General features: G+C 35.0%; 1 protein-coding gene across 4 annotated transcripts in view; it reads left to right on the top strand.

Annotated features, from left to right (window-relative positions):
- Nucleotides 1-23,939, top strand: part of LOC128678769 (carbonic anhydrase-related protein 10) — a 49,411-nt gene that overhangs the window by 18,930 nt on the left and 6,542 nt on the right. For all 4 annotated transcript variants that reach the window (XM_053760557.2, XM_053760556.2, XM_053760555.2 and 1 more), the window contains exons 2-10: nucleotides 4,972-5,073; nucleotides 5,329-5,376; nucleotides 8,213-8,349; nucleotides 13,189-13,289; nucleotides 13,603-13,693; nucleotides 19,107-19,202; nucleotides 19,751-19,817; nucleotides 20,288-20,442; nucleotides 21,356-21,493. In XM_053760557.2, coding sequence (XP_053616532.1) covers nucleotides 5,022-5,073; nucleotides 5,329-5,376; nucleotides 8,213-8,349; nucleotides 13,189-13,289; nucleotides 13,603-13,693; nucleotides 19,107-19,202; nucleotides 19,751-19,817; nucleotides 20,288-20,442; nucleotides 21,356-21,493 — 885 coding nt within the window. In that variant the 5' untranslated portion in view covers nucleotides 4,972-5,021. The remainder of the gene's footprint in view (nucleotides 1-4,971; nucleotides 5,074-5,328; nucleotides 5,377-8,212; nucleotides 8,350-13,188; nucleotides 13,290-13,602; nucleotides 13,694-19,106; nucleotides 19,203-19,750; nucleotides 19,818-20,287; nucleotides 20,443-21,355; nucleotides 21,494-23,939) is intronic.

Below are 23,939 nucleotides of genomic sequence, written 5' to 3'. Positions count from 1 at the left end.
GTACTAAAAAATATCTAAATCATCAAAAATAAAAGTTTTTAAACAAACAAAAGGGTGAATTTTCGAGCATATTGATCGCCATCATTACCGTCTATCAAAATAAAGAACTTTTCTAAAATCATTTCTTATACAATGATAAAATTTTACACTACACCATACACAGATTATTCATAAATTAGGGTATTAATTGTCTTAGTTGAAATTTGAAGGAAGGTTATACCTTCCTTCAAATCAAAACGGTGATCGAAATGCTCAAAAATTCACCCAAAAACACCTTCAAATTCATAAATAACGAACTTACTTTCGCATTTATTAATATTAGTTGGGATAGTATGGATATGGTAATTCACTACGTACCAACTAAATCTACAGATATTTGAAAAACAATAAATTAATAAATAGGAATGGGATGTCATTCACGCAAAAGAATTTGATGATATTTAGTACTTTGGTAGAATATGACGTGGGATAACACTTCAGGTTTATCCCGAAATTTCCAAAAGGGTGAAGCCCCGGGGATATCTATCTAGTGTTTAACAAAAATGTTTCTTAAAAGAGAGAGATAGGTAGATGTCTAACCAACCCTGTGGCACCACGAAGTCTGACAAACAACCCCAATTCATTGAATAAGCATCTCAAGTTCATTGCACCCTCTTGGGCGCCAGCGCGGCGCAGCCATCGTGCCCCTGTGTATCATATACAGTCAAACTGAATTCCGGCTACACATTTATCGGCGAACTCAGACAAATGATGACGCGAAGAATCTACATTGCATAGTTTGTACGAGTACTTTTATTTACCGCAAGGAAAAACCAGCAATGTAAGAAGTCGAAACGGCGAAAAATTTGGCGACCTGTTTGTCGTAGCCTATATTATAGTTTCTCGTCGTCTTAGTTGAGTGACGGAACGGAACTTTGTATATGAGAAAGTCACGGCCCAGGTCGATCATCAACTGTGTCATCGATTACTGTTTATTCTAAAAGTCTAGTCTCGTCAGAATCAGCCTGGTCAGTGGCCCCAGCAGTTTTTGAGTTTATTCGTAAAAAACAAAAAATCCTAAAATATTTATCTTTTGTTAGTATAACATTAATATATAAATATAAGATACGTTTATATTTCGATGAAAAAGGTAGCAAACATAGACGTATGCAAAACAGCCTACATACATTTAATTTTGTCTTAAGAGCTCTCTCTCTTATCTGTGCGTATTCCCGGTTTCTTCCTCATCCGTTGCGCGTCGGAGCCCAAAGTCTGCTTCTCTACGTTTATATAAATATTGCTGTGTCTGTCTGTAATCAAATTTTGCAAGTTGAATTTCACCTACTTCCACTTGTCCTATAGAGTTCAAATTTCCCACGTTACTTCAGTTTCCATGACAATTCATTATTATGATCTGATGGTGCACCCAGGATCGGCTCAAAATAGGGAACTCTTCAACTGTTTACTGCACGAGCTTATTTTGTCACGCGTTAAATGCAACGATATCTCTAGACGATAAGGTTTTATAACCTTGGGGCTAAAAAGAAATTTTTGAAAAAAGTTATTTCATTTTACGCGGAGAAAAGATGAGCATAACTTACGTGTCTATACAATTACTAGCTACTTTGTACCTAAGTAATTGTATAGACACGAAAATGAAAAGTTCATAAAACACAAACTGTAACAATAACAAATGGCTCATTAAACGAAACTTTGCTCAAAATGTATCGTGAAAAATGCATTTGCGAAATAATAAATCAAACTGGCTCACGCTACTTTGGCCTCTATGGCTTTAGGACTAGATGTCGAAATAGCGTGGCGGTGGGTAGTCATTAATTTGAGTCTGTCAGAAAGTGAGTTACTAATAAACAAAGCAGGATCTGAGGTCACGTTGTGTTTCCGGTTTCTACTTGTTTATGACATCTTTATGTATATTTTTTTAAGACTGTATCAGACGCGAAATAAACTTCATACGCATTTGCGTATCTCTCTTTCATCCTCGCGTAACCGGGAAGTTTCATTTGGAGCTGTGACGCCCAGATGCCTATGTTTCGCGTTAAAAATCAACAATTTTTTGAACTTTTTGCTAATAGTTTTTGAATTTATCGTGAACAGGCGGCAGATGATTTTGTTTTTAATATATAAAAGGAAAAGGATTTCATGTATTAAAGTTATTATTAAAGAAACAACATTTTTGTCCACACAAATAGGCTACCAGGGGTTGTTATCAATAGCTTTTGGCATCCCCCACCGGCGCCGGCGTGTCGGCCGCCAAGAAGTCTGTCTCTCGCAACTGTTTCGTCCTTTTCTCACTTGTACGCGTGAAAGAGACGGCTTGAGAGGGAAACAAGACATAAATGCACAATCGTTACCGTTCTATTTTAGTAATTACTGTGGTTTCTTTGTTTCGGAAAATATCTGCCATCATAATGGTCTCTACTTAGTAGATTTTTTGGATTGAAAAAAAAAATTATTGCACGAAACAATATTTAAATTAATACAAGAGAAATATATGTACAACATTGTACAAAATATTGTAAATTAGTAAGTGAACCTTATTTCCATACTTAAAATTACAAATGCATAAATCTGTATGTCTGTTTGTCGCGCTGTTATAATAGGACCACTTCATGTCTTCTTGTGGATGTCGTACAAGGCGACTAAGGGTCACATGGCCTTGGCAACTAATTAACAAACTAGTAGCATTCTCAATGAGAGTTGATACCATTGCTAGTGGCCGGTTGTAAAATTACAGGCGAAGATTTATTTTTTGCGCTGTCACTCTGGCACGTCACAGCCCCGAATATAACCAGAAACACGCGAAGATAAGAGAAAGAATCTTTGGAGAATAATATATGGAGTGGTTTTATTCTAGGGCGGGAACTAAGCATTCAAAAGTTGACTTAAACAAGTTTCAATGTTGTAAAACATAATTGCAAAAAACATTAAAAACTGATTAGCATTAGAAATCAAAGCTTTTGCATCCTTAAGGCTTTCGCGGCGCAATCTTCAGTCGTTAGCCCCGCCCACTTCCGGTTGAGGGGCGATAACGTCACTTCCGGTACCCATCTACACTTCGGTATAGAATATGTAGGAGATAGAAATGCACTCTCTCTAATTTCTCATATTGTCCCGGTTGTTCTCGCGGCTGTAATGACACAAAGTCTGGGATCAGCATAAAAAATGTTGGCTTTTTTAAATATTTGGCTGTCATTTTACAACCGGCTGCTTGACAGATGTCAACGTCAAAGGATAGAATATATCCTTCGCATAGCATATCGTACTCCACAGCGTAGCCACCATTTAAAAAAAAAGCCGTATTCCCTTTCGGACATAGGCCACACAAGTGACTGTATCGGGGTGTGAAAGTTTGTATGAAAATTATGTCTATTACGCTTTCGTAGACAAATTCACGCGTGCGAAGTCGCGGGCAAAAGCTAGTAATGTATAAGCTAGTAATGTATATATGAAGAGGTAATAAAGAAAATTACTTTTATGTATAATTATTTTTGTTAGTGTTAGGATAATTACGACTAATTTGGGATTAAGATTCACATCATCTCTATAGTCTGTCGTGAATTAGCCGTAAAAAAATATATTTATTTATTTAATGACACTGAGCCGTAAAACAATATTTACTTATACAAGAAAAACATGGACATAATAACAAATGAGGCAGAAAAGTCCAAACACAGGAATGCGTGGAAGAATTTATTGTAGGCTTATGCCCAACAGTGGTACTTAAATAGCTAGAAAAAAATAATAACGTGTGTTTTCTATACAATCCTTAATGTACTCTTCCGGTGCCCATCCACAGTTAACGAGGCGAGCTATCATTTCAATCCATTTATTGTTAACTTCAACAAGCTCTGTTGTGTAATTATTGCTTATGTTGTGTTAACACGCACGCAAGCGCGAGCTTTATTTATCTCTCTATACACTTTCTCACTTTATATGTATGTATATATACTATATATCTCTATTCACTCTTTCTCTCTCTCTTTAGTATTGATACTGGTAAGGTACACGGATAGAGTCGTAGTCTAGTTTACAACTAGAATTAGGTTTGCCTTAAAACGACAATTTAAACAAAAAAGTTTTCTACAAAAATGTCGTTTTTGTCACTTTTAATGTCGTCAGCTCTCTGACTACAATAAAGCTTATGTATGTAAATTATAAATAAATAAAGAAAAAGCCTCTTTATTCCAGAACGATAATAAATACAAATACATGCTATCGTAACTAGGAATTACATGTTTCATTTTTCATTTGCTTAAATAATAATTAATTTTATTAAAAAAATAAAAATAAATAAAATATATCAAGTTCAAATGATTGACATGCATTAATCATCTATGTATGTATGTATTGTTATTAAATTCAACATTAATATCATGTTCAGTGAACCGTTGTGGAGTTGCCTGGTTGGGAGTCAACCCTGAGTGCGCCATCAGGTCGAGCATAACTTAACAATGCATTGTCATCCAAACTAAATGTGTATAGTACATTTCAGCTCAATCGGTTGAAGATATCTGCTTCAAAACTGAGTTGCAAGATTCCACCTGAACGAACTATGGCATACATTGAAAGTTACATCGAACCAGTAAAAATTTGCAAAAATCGTTAACTAAGGACACCAAAAGGCTTCGCTATCTGTAGTTTATCTCTTGAAAGCTAGTGTTATTGTCCCGTAGATAATTACCATCTGGTATCCAGAAGGGGAGACATTCCCGCTGGCAAGATGACCACAGATAAAGGTAATTAGGGATTTTGTTAACGGTAACCTTTTTTATCGAGATGGCTGTTACAAGATGCTTAGATAAAACAATGATTGTCTCAAAGCACGACTAAGACTTACTTTCTCAGCTATGTGAAGCCAATGGAGCTTCTTTTTCTTAGTTGGAAACAACTGTATCAGTCCTACAATTAGTGTGTTCTTTTGTATTGTTTTTATTTTCATAGGCAATGAAAATTGTTTTGTATTTCTTACAGGAGCGATGTAATGAGTCGGCCGGAGTGACGGCTACGCTGCATCACACACGATGCACCAATGTTCGGTCTTCATACTTACACTGCTATGCGTTTCTGTCAAAGGTATATATAAATCAGCCTGTAGCATTCTACTTTTGGACACAATCTTCTCCAATCCGCTATTGCCTTTGGTTTTGGGTGTTACACCATCCAATCTAATCTAAGTTTCACTGGCATCCTCAGTAGTCAGACTATTTATTGTCGCACGTTGTAAAATATCTCATCAATTGTGCTTTATTGGTTAAAGTTATTTACTTACTACTATTGTCGATGAGTTAATTAGTGTAATCAATTTTGATATTGTAATTTTTTTCATAGATATATCCGGCAGTTGGGAGGAATGGTGGACATACGATGGTATTTCAGGTGAGATATTTGTTTAAATTTTAAGATTTTCCAATTAAAGTTAGCTTCATAATTTTATTGTATGTATGTAAGTATGGAAAATTTTAAGAAGATTGTTTTATGCCTGGAGTATAATCGAGAAGGGGTAACAAACTTACTTACGCAATTATAATCATTATTTCGAAGTTAAGTTAATAACACATTATTTATGTTGTTTACATATATTCTTACATATTATAAAACGAAATCCTCTGCCACGTCTGTCTGTTCGCGATAAACTCAAAAACTACTGGATGGAATTTCAGGCAGTTTACACCAATAGATATTGTGATTCCTGAGGAAGGTTTAGATATATAAATTGCGCGAAGCCAGGACGGGTCGCTAGTAAATCCCAACTAATATTATAAATACGAAAGTAAGTTTGTTGTTTGTTACCTCTTCACGCATTATCTACGGGACTGATTTTTATGAAATTTGGTACTCTGGTAGAAAATAGCCTGGAATAATACATAGGGTACTTTATATGCCGAAATTCCCAGGGGAGCGAAGCCCCGGGGCGCAGCTAGTAATTAATAAAAATATGAAGAAGCTATCCATAAATATCATCACTTTTAGTAATCAGAATAGACAATACTATTGTGACCCACTTGCCATAAAAATCGAGGACAAATAGACCCATATCCGGGTAATGACGGCCGGGTAATGATGCAGATAACATCTTAATGATGCACCCGCTTGTGTCGTTACAGCGCGCACTCAATGTTAGAGCACACTGAGCTTAGATACAAAATAGAGGTTGTATGAGCGTGGAAGATCTACTCTCTCTCTCTATGATCTCTTTCGGGGCTGTGACTCACAGGGCCCGCGAAAAAATTTTCGTTTTAAATTTTGAAGGCTGTGTCAGCAGTGATTCTACAACCTTCATTTATTTTGAATTTTTTATTTGAATTTTTTTTGAAAATAAATTTTAAAAAATTGTTATCAAAAATTTATGGGTCGAAGTGACTTGCGATACCTTATATAGGCGATCTAAGCATATGTAAAAATTAAAGCTTTAAATAGGTGTTATTTATCTTTTTCCTCATGAACTTAACTGTACTACATTTTTCAATATTGGAAGTAACTTTGCCAACAATATCCATGGTGGTACCATATGTTTAGTAGCTCTATATGTCATTTGATGATAATTTTAACCCAATGCTTAAGGTGTGTAACGCAATTAAATATTTCTGTGACTTTTTTACTTCAAAAATGTTTCATATACGTGATAATTACCTGCAGTAATGTAGGTAATTATTACGTCATAGGTGATAATGAGAAAGTTTACGGTGTTAAACATCTTTCAAGATCTTCTTAATATCCCTTTTATATACCACAGTACTAAACAGAGACCTCCACTTTTCTATTCCATATGTCCGTCTTTGACAATATTTACTAAGATATATTTTTTTGATAAGATAAATCAATAAATTATTTATTAATAACTAGCCCTATCATTACAGTGTTACCCATTGCGATAAAGTCGTTAATTAAATTATAATTCTCTTCTTATCATCTAAATTAAGTACTTACATAAATATGATAGGAGAGAATACTTTTTTTTTGATCTATTCTGATAACGCTTTTTTATTGGTATAATTTGATTAGTCTGTACGTGTATAAAAATTAATGACTATTAATAGACGTTGTATGTATAGCCATTAATTTTTATTAAATATATTACTAATTAATTTAATTTTAAATCAAACTTATACAATGTGTGAAATGTAAAAGGCAATGACAAATCACTCCATTAGTAGTGCCAAAGTCGTTGTGTGTGGTTCATTCCACGTAATGGCCACGACCCTCAGCCATAAAGAAAACGACTATGAGAGAGAGAGATTTTCTAATATTTCTAAATCTTCATGATCAATTACGATTCAGTCAAATCGTAGTAAGAACTGTGTTTTTCTTTATCCAAAACATATCTTTATAAATGTACATAATAAACGCGCCATGACAAAGAAATGTCTATTATAATAAAAATATATAGTCATCACTCGACATAACCTATAATTTTTGACATAACAGTAATGTCCCCACAGTGTCTCAACGTGGGGACACATTATGCACGATTCACTGCGCTGATGGCCGAATTTTGCGGTGTCCCGAACTCCCATTGATATGATATCGTGTAACTACATTAAGGGCTTCAATAGGCATTAGGTCCATTTTGATACGCATTTCTGCCGGTCATCATTTTAAACTATTTTCAGTTGGACAAAATTGGTGACCTATTTTTCCTTCAGGTTTGTTTAGCTTTTGGTGACAGTGAAAAGGAATTTGGCATTGAATGTGAAAATTGTTTTATGTGCTAATATTTCTGTTTATGCTGCCGTATACCTAATTTTCATGAAACTTGAGATTTGCGTGTATTTTTCCGGCTTAACAATTTGTTTTTTTTTATTTACAACAAATTTTTCCGTTAGCTTAGTTTAAATTGAGCGTTTGTATGTTAGAATATATTTTATATACTTATATTTAAATGGCAGAATTTTTCTAATTTTGTGTCAATAATTTATTTAGACAAGTACCTATGGCTGTATATCTTCCAAATAAAATGCCGTCTCTCTCACATCTGAGCGCAATTTTTGTATCTTCCATAGCCATTGGAACCAGAAACGAAAACATAGGAACACAGGATCCGCTTTCATATTTTAGGTTTTTTTATGTCACTTTCAGCCAACCGTAGAGCCACTGGGCTCTATCTATTTTTATTTAAACGTATCCCATTTCTTCCGCAGCATAGAGCGTCGGAGCCCAGGGTCCGCTAGCTAAGATTATTTTAGTTTAGATCTAAATGTATTCTTCGCTCCAGGTCCAGGGTTCTGGGGGCTGATCAACCCGCAATGGAGCATGTGTAACAAAGGCCGCCGGCAGAGCCCCGTCAATGTGGAGCCCGACAAACTCCTGTTCGACCCGTGGCTCAGAGACATACAGTTCGACAAGCATAAGGTAAGTAAAGCTGTGTGAGTAGTGCGACTTTGCTATTTTTATCTCACCATCAAATCGATTCGCAGTTAGACGCAGTTAGACGCAGTCTTACGCAGTCGGACGCAGTCAGACGCATTTTTTTAAAGATTTGGCTATGATTTTTCCTACCGACCGCCTGCCTGACGTCAACTCTCTTTGGGATTGCTATTATTGCCTATAACCTTTTAAAGCGATATGTCCCTTAGTCGCCTCGTACGACATCCACGGGAGGATATGGAGTGGTCCTATACTAGGGCGTGACTACATGCCACTACATATGATCAAAGTTAATTTACACCGACTTAAAGTGAGATAAAGATAATGATTTAACAAGAGGGTATGTGTCCAACATTGAACAGGAATCGAACCGAATATCATTGTGAACCGCGTCCAGGCCTTACTATCGTGGTTACATTTAGGCTGTTTATTCACAAACATTTAGTTGGTAGCGGGCGCCACATTAGCATAGCAACTGCGCCATAATCCTATGCTAAAACAGCGGCCGATAGGCCGGGGACATGTTTTTGTTGGCTGATACCAGCCGGGACGTAGTATTTTTGAATATAATTATAGACAAAAAGAAATGGTCTACACTCAACGGCACACACTAAAATTAAGCTTGTATCGTGTGTCCAATGGACTTAAATACAGAAACGGACACAATATACCCAGAACTGAAGGCAATTTGTGATCACAGGTACAAATATTTGCTCGAACCGGGAATCGAACCTAGAACCTACGAGCGTTGTGACCACTACGCCATGGAGGTCGTCAATAAAAAGAGGGAGAAAGCAAGTAGTGTTTATCATAATCATCCTATCTATCCATCTTCCATCTCACTTTGTGACGTCACGGATTATGGACTCAAAAAGTCCACAAAAATTAAATATACTTTTATGACATCGAAATAGTAAATTTCGTTATTAATAAAAGAAGTGACATTTATAATTATTATATTTGGTTATATAACCATTTAATTTTATACCCAATCGAGTAGACTATTGTTCAATAGTTTCAAATTTTTAAATTTAATTTAAAAATAAATTAACTTTGATTAAATGTAACTTTTCATATTTCGGCTGGCGACGAGGCAAAAATCTTTGGTCATTCTGTAAAAGATAATAAATAATTTATTTGACTTATGATTCTAAATTATATGTTAGTCACCAAGCGACAGCTTTAACAAAAAGCACATAAGCCTGGCGGACCATTAAACAAGCTGTACTATAAAAATAAAAAGTTATAACTGCAAAAGTCCACGATGCTTATCACCGCATACATTAGCATAGCAATGCACCGTGGCTCACTCTAAATGAATAATACTCGGATGCACTTATTCACACAGATTTGTGATCGTGCTAATAAATTGAAATAGATTGTTTTTCGTTCCTTGGTAAAAAAATTACATTGGTAAATGCGTCATTTGGTTTCTGTTTATATAATTTAGGAAACTTTAAACTGGAAATGCTGATTTGTAGCTGTTAGGCTAGTTCTATTTACCTAGATGTAATCTCACTAAAAAAAAGTAATCCTTACTTATCTATATAAAGTAGCGTCGTATGTACGTAAGTATATAAAGAAGTCGCGTTTGTCTGTCTTTATGAACGAGATAAAGATAAAAACTACCAGACGGATTTTCGTACGGTTTTCTCTTTTTCTACTCTAAATAATAATAGTGCTTGCGAGCACGCTTTGGATCGTGCCCCACACCATTTCAGATCAAACATCTCACAAGGCCTCTACATGTTGTACCCAGGTCCCCATGCAAGCCTCAAAGGACCGGGCTACGGCCCGTGAAACTTTTGAGAGATACAAATAATAATAATAAACAATTTCAGTGATTCAACTTAGATTAAAATAGCCTGATTGAAGATTATGGTAACCAGTGCAGCCCATTTGAAATAAATCCGATACACTAATGGCACGCATAAATTATGGAGAGTATACGAATTAAACTGTACACTTAGGACATCCGAAAATTTAAAAATTACCAGTAAATTTGTCATTTTTAAAATATCACTCTATTCACATGGTTTAAATTTTAATCAAACATAATGAAAATTTATTATTTTGTTTATCGTCAGAAGAATCATAAGGCTTTCTTGTATTTTTTAAATTGCCACAGTCTAATATTAAAACAAAGAAATACGTAATGCACCAACATTTCCCGGTATCTTCCTCAGTCGTTAAGCGTCGGAGCCCAGGGTCCGCTTTCCTACTTTGTCGTCTCCACTAGTTGTCTGGCCTTTGGCACGCATATCAATCAACATTGACGACACACCAACGTACCAACTAATACCAAATAATTTTTAAATCTATTTCTGTACCGTTTCTTTATTTGTGCGGCCGATGTTTGCCGATGGCGATCATCCTAATCGGTCGCACAAAATTATTTAGGCTGAATTACAAACCGTAATGCCATGCAAATGTATACATGTATATCTATCATTTAGTTTTTATTCTGAAATATATGAATAAAATAATCTATGTGGAATAAAGTTACAGTGATGCAGTTTACGCTTCAATTCTAATTTTTGTCAAATAGATTTTTATGTATGAGGTAAGTGTAATGGGAGACAGGACTCTATATATATAGATAACAGGATTCTGAATAAATGTTATTCAGAATTTTTCTAGCAGTAGTACTTTTTAGGGTTTCTTTAGGGCTTCTTTTAGGTCCAGTGAAGGAAAACATCGTGAGGAAACCTGCACACTGGTTGATTATATTAACTTGTGTGTGTGAAATGGAGAATGCAATGGCAAACTACTCCATTACTAATGTCAAGAAAGTTGTTGTGTGTTTAATTCCACGTAATGACCACGACCCTCATCCATGAGGAATACAACTATGAAGAAGAGTACTTTTAGGGCTTCGCTCGTGGGAATTTCAGGATAAAAAAATACTAAATTTAATTTAATACTAAATTTCTAAACAATCCGTCCTGTAGATTTTGAGTGAAAGAGTAACAAACATACACATATACATCCTCGCAAATATTCGCATTTATAATATTAGTGGTATTAGTAGGAAGTAAGATATTCATAGTAGTAACAATATTGACTCTATCCTTTCAAACTCCTAAAGTATACTTCAGATCGAGGCATATATCATACTTGGTTATGCCCTGACATGGTAATATTTCTGCTTAATGACGCTGTTATCTTCCGATCTCTTTACGTTTTACATAATAGTTGGGCGTTATCTTTTACAGCAGTTTAGAACTCAAAAGGCCAGGGCACACCTGCTTTGTACAAGTTAAAGTTGCTGGATGAGGTTAAAACATAAGTTGAATTATTGAATGTTCAATTTGGGAAAACGAACAAAACTTTCAAAATTGACCAAACGGGAAAGTAGACTGTTCGTTCTGGAGGAAATATTGTAAAGGAGAAACTCATAGAAGGGCACATAAGTGTTGTGTGTAAAGCATAGCAATTTGTATTAGTTCTCGTTTAGTATTTTATTTTTGGGGTTCTAAGGCTAAATTAGGTGTGTGATGATATATGTTGTGACAATTAAGGATGCGCAAGAAAAATAAAAATGTGACCCCTTTGATTTCGTATGCTCACTATATATTTTTCACTTTTAGTAAAGTATAAATTGCGTGTATAAAATGATAAGGATACTCAAGCCCGCGAAAAATAATATAGGAAAAAAGATTATTGAATCAACTATATTATTTTCTTATCAAATATATTCCACAGCAGCTCCGCGTTCTCACCAAACCATATAAGTTGGTTTGTTGTAAACGCATGTCAAATTTCCTCCTGCATATTTTTATATGCCGCGGTGATAGCGATGAATTTGGGTATTGTGATATGCTGCCGACTGTACTGGATATTTTAAATAATCTTGTAACCTAATGGTCATGCCGGAACGCTACACTGCAGGTCCCGGGTTCGAGAAGCATGGCATTTATTAAACAAGGCCTATTCCCACCAGTGGGAGAAAATAAGGCTGTCATTGATGATCGCAGAGCAGAGCGCAGAGTATTCCACAACAAAAGTCACGAACCAACTTTGAAGACAAGTCTATACAATTTGTCCATCTATATTTATTTATTTATATAGTAATATAAAACTTAAAGTATCGTTTCCAGCCACTATACGTATCAGCCTGGCGTGGCTTGCGTGTCAACAAGCAATATGTCATCGCGATTCAAAGCGCGCTAGCTTTAATCAAGGTGTGACCGATTGATTGATAGAATCGCCCGCGAAACCACTACTTATAGTGTGATTCACAAGAATAACCCACTTGATGGATTAGCTTTAAAATGTTTTAATGTCAGATTAATTTCTCTTTCCATTTTCTGTAATTCAGGTACGCTAGATCGGGATTAGTTCCGTTCGATTCTCACGCAATCGGAGTTAATTTGATCGTTTTTTTTTTTCAATTATTTTTGAAGGTTTAACACAGTTGTAGAAGAGTCGTCACGATCAGTGAAGGGCGAAGTGCCAGTTTGCATTTCACTTCTCACTATCGAATCGAAATTAAATACACATACTGGCATGATAGGGACCAAAACTGTTTACACGAGTTTCTTCCGGCATTTCTTTTCAGCAGTGGTCGTTCCGAAATGCTAGTAGTTTGTAGATTATTGAGAAATACTTAATGTGTAATTTAAAATTTAACGCGATAAAAAGCCTGAGATGGTTTTCTTTCTGAATAAATGTTAGGACTTTGACTTTGGGAATGAAGAAGGAGAAAGAAGACAGCAATGCTTTATGGCCTTTCATTTCTCTATCGGATTGCGGTCCTATTGTTCAAATGTTTTTATTATCTCCAGGATTAAGAGATTGATATTTTATGTATATTGTCTACAGGTGAGCGGTGTTCTCCAGAACACAGGACAGTCCCTGGTCTTCCGAGTGGAAAAGGATTCCAAACATCAGGTCAACATCAGTGGAGGACCACTCTCATACAGGTTATAATTTAATTATTATCCTATCATCCAAAACTGGGCTAAAGTTGTACGTATTAAACATACTTATATGAGAAGAAATGAGACAAAGAACATCTTTTGTCCCGCATCACGCACCCGGCCCAATCTGGTGCTTTCTGAGATTAGCCGCATTGTGCCGGGAAGTTGAATCTTCTATCTCATTTGGTTACGCTCGTCCGGTGTCTATATGGTTTTCTTGGTCTTTGTAGGCCTAGACCTACAAAAAAATACCACATAATTTATAGAACATACAAGAAAAAATGTATATATTAAATGAATAAATCTTCCGGTCCAGGTACCAATTCGAAGAAATCTACTTCCACTATGGGATGGAAGACAACCGAGGGTCGGAGCATCAGATCGATCATCACACGTTTCCTGGGGAGGTAAGAAAATCATACACAGTTTTTTTTTCATCTGCTAATATGCCACGCAGCAAACATTACAGAATGTTATGAGCTATATCGTGTTGACTCTTTTCTTAAATATTTTGTTACAAAAGTATGACAAAGACAACATGTAACTTTTGTAACAAGCTGTGTGCACAATAAATTAAATGTATTTAAATAAAATGACTATGCATATAAAACTGCTTAAAAATAAAAAAAAATAATCACATTTTCTCAATAATCATTAAAAATACAACTTAACCCTTAAATTCGCTATGTTGCATTTCAGAAACACCGAAAATGGTTTAGGTACACGTATCCGAATGTTTTCTACCATAGAATATAGAAAATTTTATGAACTTTTTGACAGTTATCGTGGCGGTTCAATTAGAGATTTTTAAACTTTGTAATTTGAATTGTAAAAATCGCGGGCGTACGTAAATTTGGAAAAGTTGTTAGTGAGAGATGTTCTTTGAATTTTATGTAAATCTAGAAGGTAAGTGATACCTAATTGTTTTTTTGTATTTCACTCATACAGTAAATCAAAAAAGACAAGAAAATAATAGTTTTCTGTAAATTCATTGGTTTGATATGCTTTTTTCGAAATAAACTGTTTGTTGCATAACTGCAACATTGCGCATTTACGTTCATATAAATTTGACTGTCACTTATTAATTTGATTTTGGACTGCCACTTATTATAGAATGTTTTTGAATCGTTTCGAAAATGCGCGGTAAAGCCGCCATGTTGCCTACTATCGAATTGTCAATTCAATTTCATTTTTCTCTTTAACAAACATACATTTATTTTTAAAAACTAACTCAACATATATTAATAATAATCAAATAATTTGTATATAAAATAATTGCATCCAAATTTATTACAAATTCAAACTATCATGTCCAGTGGGGCAGACGCTGTTCCAGCAAAATTCAACAGATAGCATTAGTGTGATTTTTTATATTATTCTAATTATGTATTATAATTTCTAATATATCGAATGAATCCAGTAATCTGTTTCAATGAGGCTGTCTGAATATCTGTCCTTAAAATAGGAAGGTGTTCCAGCTATTTTCGGAATCCTAAGTATGGCATCTCTCACCTCCCTTCCGCCTTCTGACATTTAATTAGCAAATCAAATATGTCTACCCTTCCTTTATCCGGGAGGAACACATCAGAGAATTGTTTTATTAGTTGTCGCTGGCGCACTATTGATTCTTGGTGTTGGGGTTAAGGCTCAGACTCCACAGGATGAAATAAGAATCGTAAAAATAAAAACTGTAGTAAATTAAACAATATTTTATTAATATTTTTTTAATAGAAGATTTATTTCTGTTCTGTACATTTCCTCAATGGTTTTTGAGTCTTTAGTTTCATCGTTTAAAAAAAAGTTTAATTCAGGTTTTGGCCTTGCCTCCCTCCCTCTAAGTTGTCATAGGTACTAGTTATATTTTTATAATAATTATTTCCGTGAATAATTAATTTTGTAGCCTCGTATCACATACCATTCAGCCTACTCGTATGAAGGCTACAAAGAGATATAAGGATTGACAGCTGATAAGAAAAAACATTCCCAAAAATAGCTATATCATCAGCCATGTCTCCGCAATTCAAAAGTTACGGTCTTCGAACAGAACAGGACAACTGAGAGGAAGAACCAACGAAAACAGGGTCACACTTCTGTAGAAACTGACTTAAAAAGTTATACATGGAGTTACAAAAAACAAATTGTGAATTTTTGTGACGTTCTGAGCTGTATTGGAAATCAGATCACTGTTAAACTTTTTCATTTGACTCAAAAAATAAAGACACGCATTAACCACAAATAAAATTGGTTGTAGCCTTTTTTCACTTTTTGAGTAGCTAAATAAATATACGGTAAGAACGAGTTATTTTGAAGACTAATAAAACAGTCTTTGTAACAGTATCTTCATTAAGCTTCAATATTACCTTGGAATGCGGCGGTGACCGCAGCAGGTATCCGATGTGATCCGACATTCCTGACATTTTGCGGATATTTCCCTGTAAATTCCTAGCACTGTGCATAAATCTATATGTATTATAGATGTCAAATTCAAAGTCTTTGGTATCGTAAGTATTTTGAAATAAAATGCCATTACATACGTGCTATTCAAGATTGAGCCAAGCCTATCTATTATCTTTTATTTATTATCGAACATTTTCAAAAAGTGGTACCTACTGTAAATTATGCTACACTTGATTATTGATTTTATTAGAAAATATTATTGTTTCCTATTTGACACAATTCTAACTACCTAAATTATAGTTGTCGTAAATCGTATTATACCTAAATCGTACACTGTGTATAATTAAAGATTACGATTCTGTAGACTACATATACTTAATATTATCTAATAAATGACTTTATATAGTGTGGCACAATCTTCACGTTATCTTTTATTCTTCTGACATTCATAATCCGTCCAATAAAATTGCGTTACTGTGAATAAAATTCACTCGCATCCAAACTTGCGCAAACATTATGTAATATGTATTCTTATTATCTGTCATGTGATTTCAGTCAGTTCAATAATCAATCCCTATTGGTTCTCGACATCCATGGACACTATAATTTATAGATGCTAAATGGACTGTGACTTGCAGTCGTTATCGGAAAAAGCATTAGTAGATTTCAATGTTTCATTTGGACTTTGGTTAAATATTCCGAATTGGTAATGTATATCCGCTATCCTCAAAGTAAATAAAATTCAATCAGATTTGTAACATAGATTTTTGAGAGTAAAAATTCATAATATATTTACGAAAGGTCTTATTACACGAACCACTCTCTTTGAGTCAAAACGATTCAAAAATTTAACTTCTAAACTTAGTTCAAACGGCTCCATTACAAATTAACACCCTAAATTTAGGTTCATTATTAAAATCGTTTATTAGTCTCGAGGGATCGAGTTGCTTTTAACTTTGACTTTGAGATTTTACACCTTTCCTTTGAACTTCGATGGTTAAGTATAACAATGGACCGCGGTTTAGGAATTCAGGTCCTGGAATTTCATTTCCAACGCGATCTGATGATGCGTGTCGAAATTGGGGGACGATAATGGCTCTTTGTTTTTTTCTGCAAACTGTTCCAATCCTAAATAACTTTTGCTTAGAATAATATTAAACTGATGATATGTGTGTGACGATATGATACGTGGCGTGAGTTTCCGTCCTAGAATAGGACCACTCCATATCCTCCCGCGGAAGTCGTACGAGGTGACCAAGGGCACACATCCTAGGTTAGGCAACAGTAGCATGGCATTGATTGAATCGATGCCAATGTTGTTGCAGGCTGTTATTGAAAATAAAGGATACGCCACTAAATATTAATTTGTAACTATTGGTACGTGTGGATAGTAGTTATTTCGTAAATAACAATACTTAAAAAATATTTTTTTTATACTTATTTGTTATTGTTTCTTAATCATATTAATTACATAAAACATATTAATAAATGTTTGTCCGTAATGTAATATTAAAACTGCACTTGTATAGTTGGATTTATATTGTTTTTCTGATAAATGATAAGTCGTTGAACATATTGTCACATAATGTCAAGGACCGTTGGTAGTGTTTCTAATTATACTACCACTGTATATTATCAGAATACTAAATAATCAAACCCAAAACCGAACTGCCACGAAAGAGCAGCAATCGACCGATTCTAACCAATAATTTGGATAACGACCTAATCAATTCTGCCAATTATCAAAATGGTGTTACAGTTCATTCATTTTCTATATTACGGATGGGCAATGAACCTACCAAAACTGGACTGTTTAATAGGTCTCAACATATTAAAAACTACTATATTATAATGTTACATATACTTTTTATGGTATATAACGTCACACATTTTGTAAAATATTTTATAAAAAGTACACTTTTTATAACAAAATGGGTAACGCACAATACATTGTGCCAATACGCCATTGTACCGCCAATTTTCATAATTAGAATTTTCTTTTCTTTTTCTTTGGCTGAATGTAATGTTCTTTTTTACTATTTTTGTCACTTTAAAAGTTAATCAAGCATCTTTATATCATTTTGTAAAACGAATAGTGATGTATTAAAAATATTATTGTTATATAGGTCAGTTCAGTTTATTTAACTGTAATAGTCGACGGATTGAGGCCGTAACTGGACGTATTGATAAAGTCCTGATCTGTTATTGTATATTATTTGAACGTTGTACTTTGATCCAACCAATTAGTTGATTAATTTAGTTTCTACTTGAAGAGGTGTTGTGCCTGAGGCGATCGCGGTGGCTTTGTCTTTGTAACGCCATTTTTTATGTTTGTTACTCTTTCGACGACCTCGGTGGCGCAGTGGTAAAGTTCTTGCCACTGAACCGAGAGGTCCCGGGTTCGATCCCCGGTCGGGTCATGATGGAAAACGGATCTTTTTCTGATTGGCCCTTGGAGTCTTGGATGTTTATCTATATATGTATTTGTTATAAAATATAGTATCGTTGCGTTAGTATCCCATAACACAAGTCTCGAACTTACTTTGGCTAGCTCAATATGTGTGGTTTGTTCTCATTTATTTATTTATTTATTTATTTTTAGCACGACTAGGCTCGGACTTTTTGTTATAGCACTGACATAGGTTAACTTAATGTAATCTTCACAAGGCCATATTTATATAAGCTATTTTAATAGTACATTTAAAAATAATAATTAGTAATGATTTTAATATAAAAAATGTAACAGTGAAACACATCAACAGACTAAAAAAAGAATAGAAAACTAGGAATGAAAAGGACGCAAAATTTGGCGTCACCTTTATTGAAATTATGGAACCACACACCTATGTTCATAATCAAACGTTATTTGAAGCACATCTACTAAACTAGGTATATAGTAACTGATATGCGATCATAGATGTTCTATTTTATTATTTTAACTAGCGACACAATTATACACCTAAACCTTCCTCAGGAACCACACTATCTATTGGTGAAAACCTCATGGAAATCCGTGCTGTAGTTTTTAAGTTTATCGCGAACAGATAGAAAGGCGAGGCAGATGACTTGTTTTATAATATGTAAGGATAAGGATAATATGCTTCAGTAACGAATAATTGAAAAAAATCATATCAGCTCAGATATTTTTAAAACAACGGCCTAGCCGCTGAAATAAATATACACATGTAACCACATTTAGTAGATATAATCTTTAGGGTGATATGCACCCTCAACTTTGACGTTAACTTAACATGCGCAAAAAATGCAATGTACGCCATTTTAGCGGCGCGCCGGTTGAAATCGACGTCCAATTTGACTGTGCTACCACAGATTACATAATGCCCCAGTAGTGCTAATACTCACCCTTACATTACATGACGAAAAAGTAATCGATGATTCTGGATATTTTCTGTTTTCTACCAGATCCAGCTGTACGGGTTCAACAAGGAGCTGTACCACAACATGTCTGAGGCGCAACACAAGTCGCAGGGTGTCGTCGGCATATCTCTTATGGTGCAAGTAGGTTTTTCTTTCATATATCCAAATTCTGGCTCCACATTTTGTTAACAGTTTGGCTATTTAGACTCGAAACCGCTAGCTAACTTAATACTAGCGTTCAAATTTAAGAGTTAGAGACATGAATCTTTCGCTAAACTATCCCGCTAACGATTTGGAGTATTAAATAATTCACTCGCGTCAGCTGTTATTCAAACTAGGTACTTAAATAAAAACTAAATTATTTTAATACGCCGAAATTTGTTTGTTTGAAAATATGGAAAAAATATTAGTCCTCAACATAATGTGTTTATACACATGTACTAGCTGCTCCCCGGGGATTCGCTCCCGAGGGATTTTCTGTATAAAAAATACCCAATGTGTTATTCCGGGTTATATTCTACCCGTGTACCAAAGTTCATTATAGTCGGTCCGGTAGATTTTACCTGAAAGAGTAACGAACATAAATACTTAGGTACACACATTCTAATAAACTTTCGCATTTATAATATTAGTAGAATAATAAAAAAACTACTCAAATGTTTTCAGTGGTATTTTATTTTCTATTCTAGATCGGTGAACCTACAAATAAAGAGCTGCGGTTGATCACTAGCGCCTTCAACAAAGTCAATTACAGAGGTGAGTAAATTCATTGCAAACTCGCCGTTATTACCGCGCCATTGAGGTCCATGCAGCGTAACTCGATGTGCTGTTGACTGTACAAGATTAAATAATTTATTTACTATAATGTATTCATTTTATGTTTATACTATTTCGTCATAACCATTTTAAATTACTAAAATATAAATTATAACTGTAGCTGACTGTATTTAATAAATTCATGGAGCCATTTAGACTAGGTTTTACTTGCTGTAGAGCATTTTGGCAATAGATGTATGGGCGGCATTTTTTTTTTGAGTATTATTTAATAGATTTGTGGATTATTAGGGACCTGCCAAAAAAATATCTTGCAATTTTTTATGGTGTTGAAATATGCAAGATATGCAGTGGAAAATGAGTACCTTAAAGCTTTTTAAAAACATTGTATTTATTGGAAACTTACTATAAATAAGTGAACTCCTGATCATAACCAGAACAATTCTTAACAGGCAGTTCATACCCCATCAAACACCTGCCCCTGAGCTCATTACTGCCCAACACTCAACAGTACCTGACATATGAGGGCTCCACGACCCACCCTGGGTGCTGGGAGACTACAGTCTGGATTGTCTTCAATAAACCCATCTATATTTCTAAGCAGGAGGTAAGTATTGTCTTCATTTGGAGGGTATCTTGGTTTCCTCAGCCGTTAGGCGTCGGAATCCATGGGGTTTTCTACTTTTTCTTCTACAATTCGTACGGATTTCGGCATCCTTAGTTGAATAAGGAAGCTGAAAAGCTGAAATTATCTTCGATGATACTATTATGTCTGCTTGTTTTAATGTAAAGTCAGTTTTATAGTCATTCAGAAAATGGTCAATGCCTGCGCGTTGTTATCTCAGGACATAGGCCGAAGGGGTAAATATACGGCAAATTCATAAATTTGCCGTATATTTACCCCTTCGGCCACATTGGAAACTATCGTTTGGAAACTGGTTTCCTAACCCGATTTTTTTTTTTGAAACCGGGTTTCCAATAAAGATACCGCTGTGAGACATAATAATCGATGGATACAGCCAACTAATCACATTGTGGTATAGTTGTCATCATGTCACAATACTACGATATGTGATTGTCTGCGTCTCAGTGCGAAAAGATTCGTGGCACCGTAGCTCGTCAACGGGTGTATCAATTTGGATGCGGTTTTTTTTATTTGATAGCTAATTTTTATGCGGTGGTTCTTAGATAAGTTTGATCAAAATCGGTTCAGCCGTTCAAAAGTTGTAGCGAAATGAATAATGAAAGTTTTTTTAATTTGTCTAACAAATAAACTTGTATTTTCTATTCCTGAGTAATTTCATAAGATTGACTAGAAAATTTTAATTGACGTTATTTAATATCGCCTAAGCGCTCAGTGCGGATTTGCATTCTACTTCTCACCATCGAATCGATTCGAAGTGAAACGCAGTGAACCAATCATATTGGAGTATGTGTTTAGAGTATAAGTTGTCGTTGTGGTAAGAAGTTAATTGCATACCCGCACTAAGCCCACTGATAACAAAATTAATTTTCTTTAGATGTACGCTCTCCGGCGACTGATGCAAGGGTCCCAGTTAACTCCAAAGGCTCCATTAGGCAACAACGCGAGGCCAGTGCAGCCTCTTCACCACCGCACCGTCCGGACTAACATCAACTTCAACAAACAGGGCCTGCCGGTATGTTCTTCAATTTATTTATCTTCTCCACTACAGCAATACGATACCAGTGTTGTTTTTAACCACCACATCGTCCAAACAAACGTCAACTTTAAGAAGCAGGGTCTGCCGGTATATACTTCGTTTTCTTCTTCTTCTCCACTACAGCAACAGGATACCAGTGCTTTTTTTTACCACCACACCGTCCAAACCAACGTCAACTTTAAAAAGCAGGGCCTGCCGGTATGTTCTTCATTTTCTTCTTCTTCTCCACTATAACAGCGTGGCGCCAGTGTGGTCTCTTCACCACTGCACCGTCCGGACTAACATCAACTTTAACAAACAGGATCTGCTGGTATGTTCTTCAAATTCTCTGTCTTATATTATTCAGATTTGTAAATAACTTATGTGCATGTAAGTTAATGCATCATTATCTTTTACTACGAGACAATAGCAAATACGACTACAATAACATACAGTTAAACCAACTAGATTACCGTTATCTAGAAGTTAAAGCGGAACAAACATAAACACGTCATAACTGAAGTTTGAACGAGGGCCGGCGCTAGTCCTACAAGTAACGTGGGCGAAATGTCTGCGGCGCCCCCTATCTGTATTTCGAAAGCGCCCGTATTTAATGCGACTTATATAGCCATTACGCCAGGTCATGTGCAAATAAATTCTCTGAAGCTGATATGTGCGCCGCTGGTCTCTGCTTCTTGTTGAGTCGGAATGGCTATGATAATATAATTTTCGACAAATATATGGCTACGCTTATATTAATATGCGCTTAAGCGCATAAGTGGTGCTGGTCATTATAATAAAATGTTGAGAGTGTATTGTCTGAGTGTGTTTATAATCTGATGAGGAAAATATCCTACTTGGCCAAATATCCAGTGCTTGTATTGTTTTTGTTCGCATAGTATATACTATGCAAACAAAAACAACGCGAAAAAAATCATTAGCAATCCTGCGGCGTCCCTTTGTATCTAACACCCGGGGCGTTTGTCTAACCCTAACGCTGATATTGTGAACTTGTTGTGTGCAGATAAATCTCAGATAAGTGAAGTTCGGACATAAAGCTGTTTGCACACTGAGCGATTGTGAGATTAACGGTCGACATCGTCCGGCCGTTATATGATACACAGCAGTTAGTCGGAGAGTCAACTGCCTTTATGCTCTACTGGAAAAATTTGAAGTTCAAATTCGGCAACAGTTAATGAAACTTCAGTTTACTTTCACAATTATAAAGCGAATTCGCGATAAAAAAATTTACTTGAAAATAATAGGAAATTGTATGAATTTATTTATAACTCCAATTGAAGAAATAGAATTCATTCTTTTCTATAGTTACCAATTAGTATGAGAGATCCGTCGTGTCATCTGATTCGCCTGTTTTGTAAAAAAGAGATAAGAGATGTTTATTTTATTTTATTTTTATTTTATTTTATTTTAATTTACATACATTATTTACAAACATCAATCTATGTAGGAGTTCCTTTCATAACAAGATTATTAAATCTTGTTTTTTATTACTTAAAATCAAGAATGCACAGAAAATCATAAAGTTTACGTGCATTTTAAACCCATGTCGAACTACATTAAGTCAACAAAATTTTTCACTCGCATAGTGTGCCAGCAATCTCGGTTATATGAACCCAAGTCGATTAATTTTAACGCTACGAAGCTTGTCAAAACTTTAGCTGTAAAATGTGATTTTACAACGTGATCTAAGTTTTTGTCAAAGTTTAGAATATTCAGTTGTTTAATGCATGCACTGTACGTACTTTGTTGTGTCGTTGGTGTTAGCGATTTTAGCTCGTAAGCCTGAACTGTAAGGTCTAAAAATGGATGTTGTATGAGTCGTCTGATCTCATTAATCAGTAGAGGAAAAGGATTTTGCATTTTTTCATAGATTTTGTTAAAATATTATTTTGGCTTGAATGTATAGAAAATTTCGGAGAAAATTCCGGTATTTTTAAGAAACTTGGTAAAAATTAGATAATATAAATATGTAATACTAAATGTTGCCCGGGGCTTCGCTCCCGTGGGAATTTTGAGCAAAGCAAATTATAGCAATCTTGGATAATGTACCTTTCTAATGGTGAAAGAATTTTTGAAATCGGTTCAGTTGTATCGGAGATTACCCGCCTCAAACATACAAACTCACAAACTCTTACCTCTTTATATATATAGTATAGAAGTATAGATATAGATAGACGATTTATCGTTGTCTAAAATGCTTAATGTATCTTATTTATTAGAGTGTGAAAACTTACGTTCTCTTTCATCCTCACTACGGTATAGACCTGATAAATTATTAATTTTGCTGCTAAATGACTGTAGTCGTTGTAAAAGTCATGGCTGATGCCTTTAAACAAGTTGTATATAAAATTTGACAAAAATACGAGTAGAAATTTAAATAGGGTTTATTTAAATTTATACTCGTATTTTTGACTCGAATATG

This window comes from Plodia interpunctella, chromosome 20 (assembly GCF_027563975.2).
Source record: "Plodia interpunctella isolate USDA-ARS_2022_Savannah chromosome 20, ilPloInte3.2, whole genome shotgun sequence".
NCBI lineage: Eukaryota > Metazoa > Arthropoda > Insecta > Lepidoptera > Pyralidae > Plodia > Plodia interpunctella.
The sequence above is the reverse complement of the archived record's forward strand: the minus strand, read 5'-3'. Positions and strand labels throughout refer to the sequence as shown.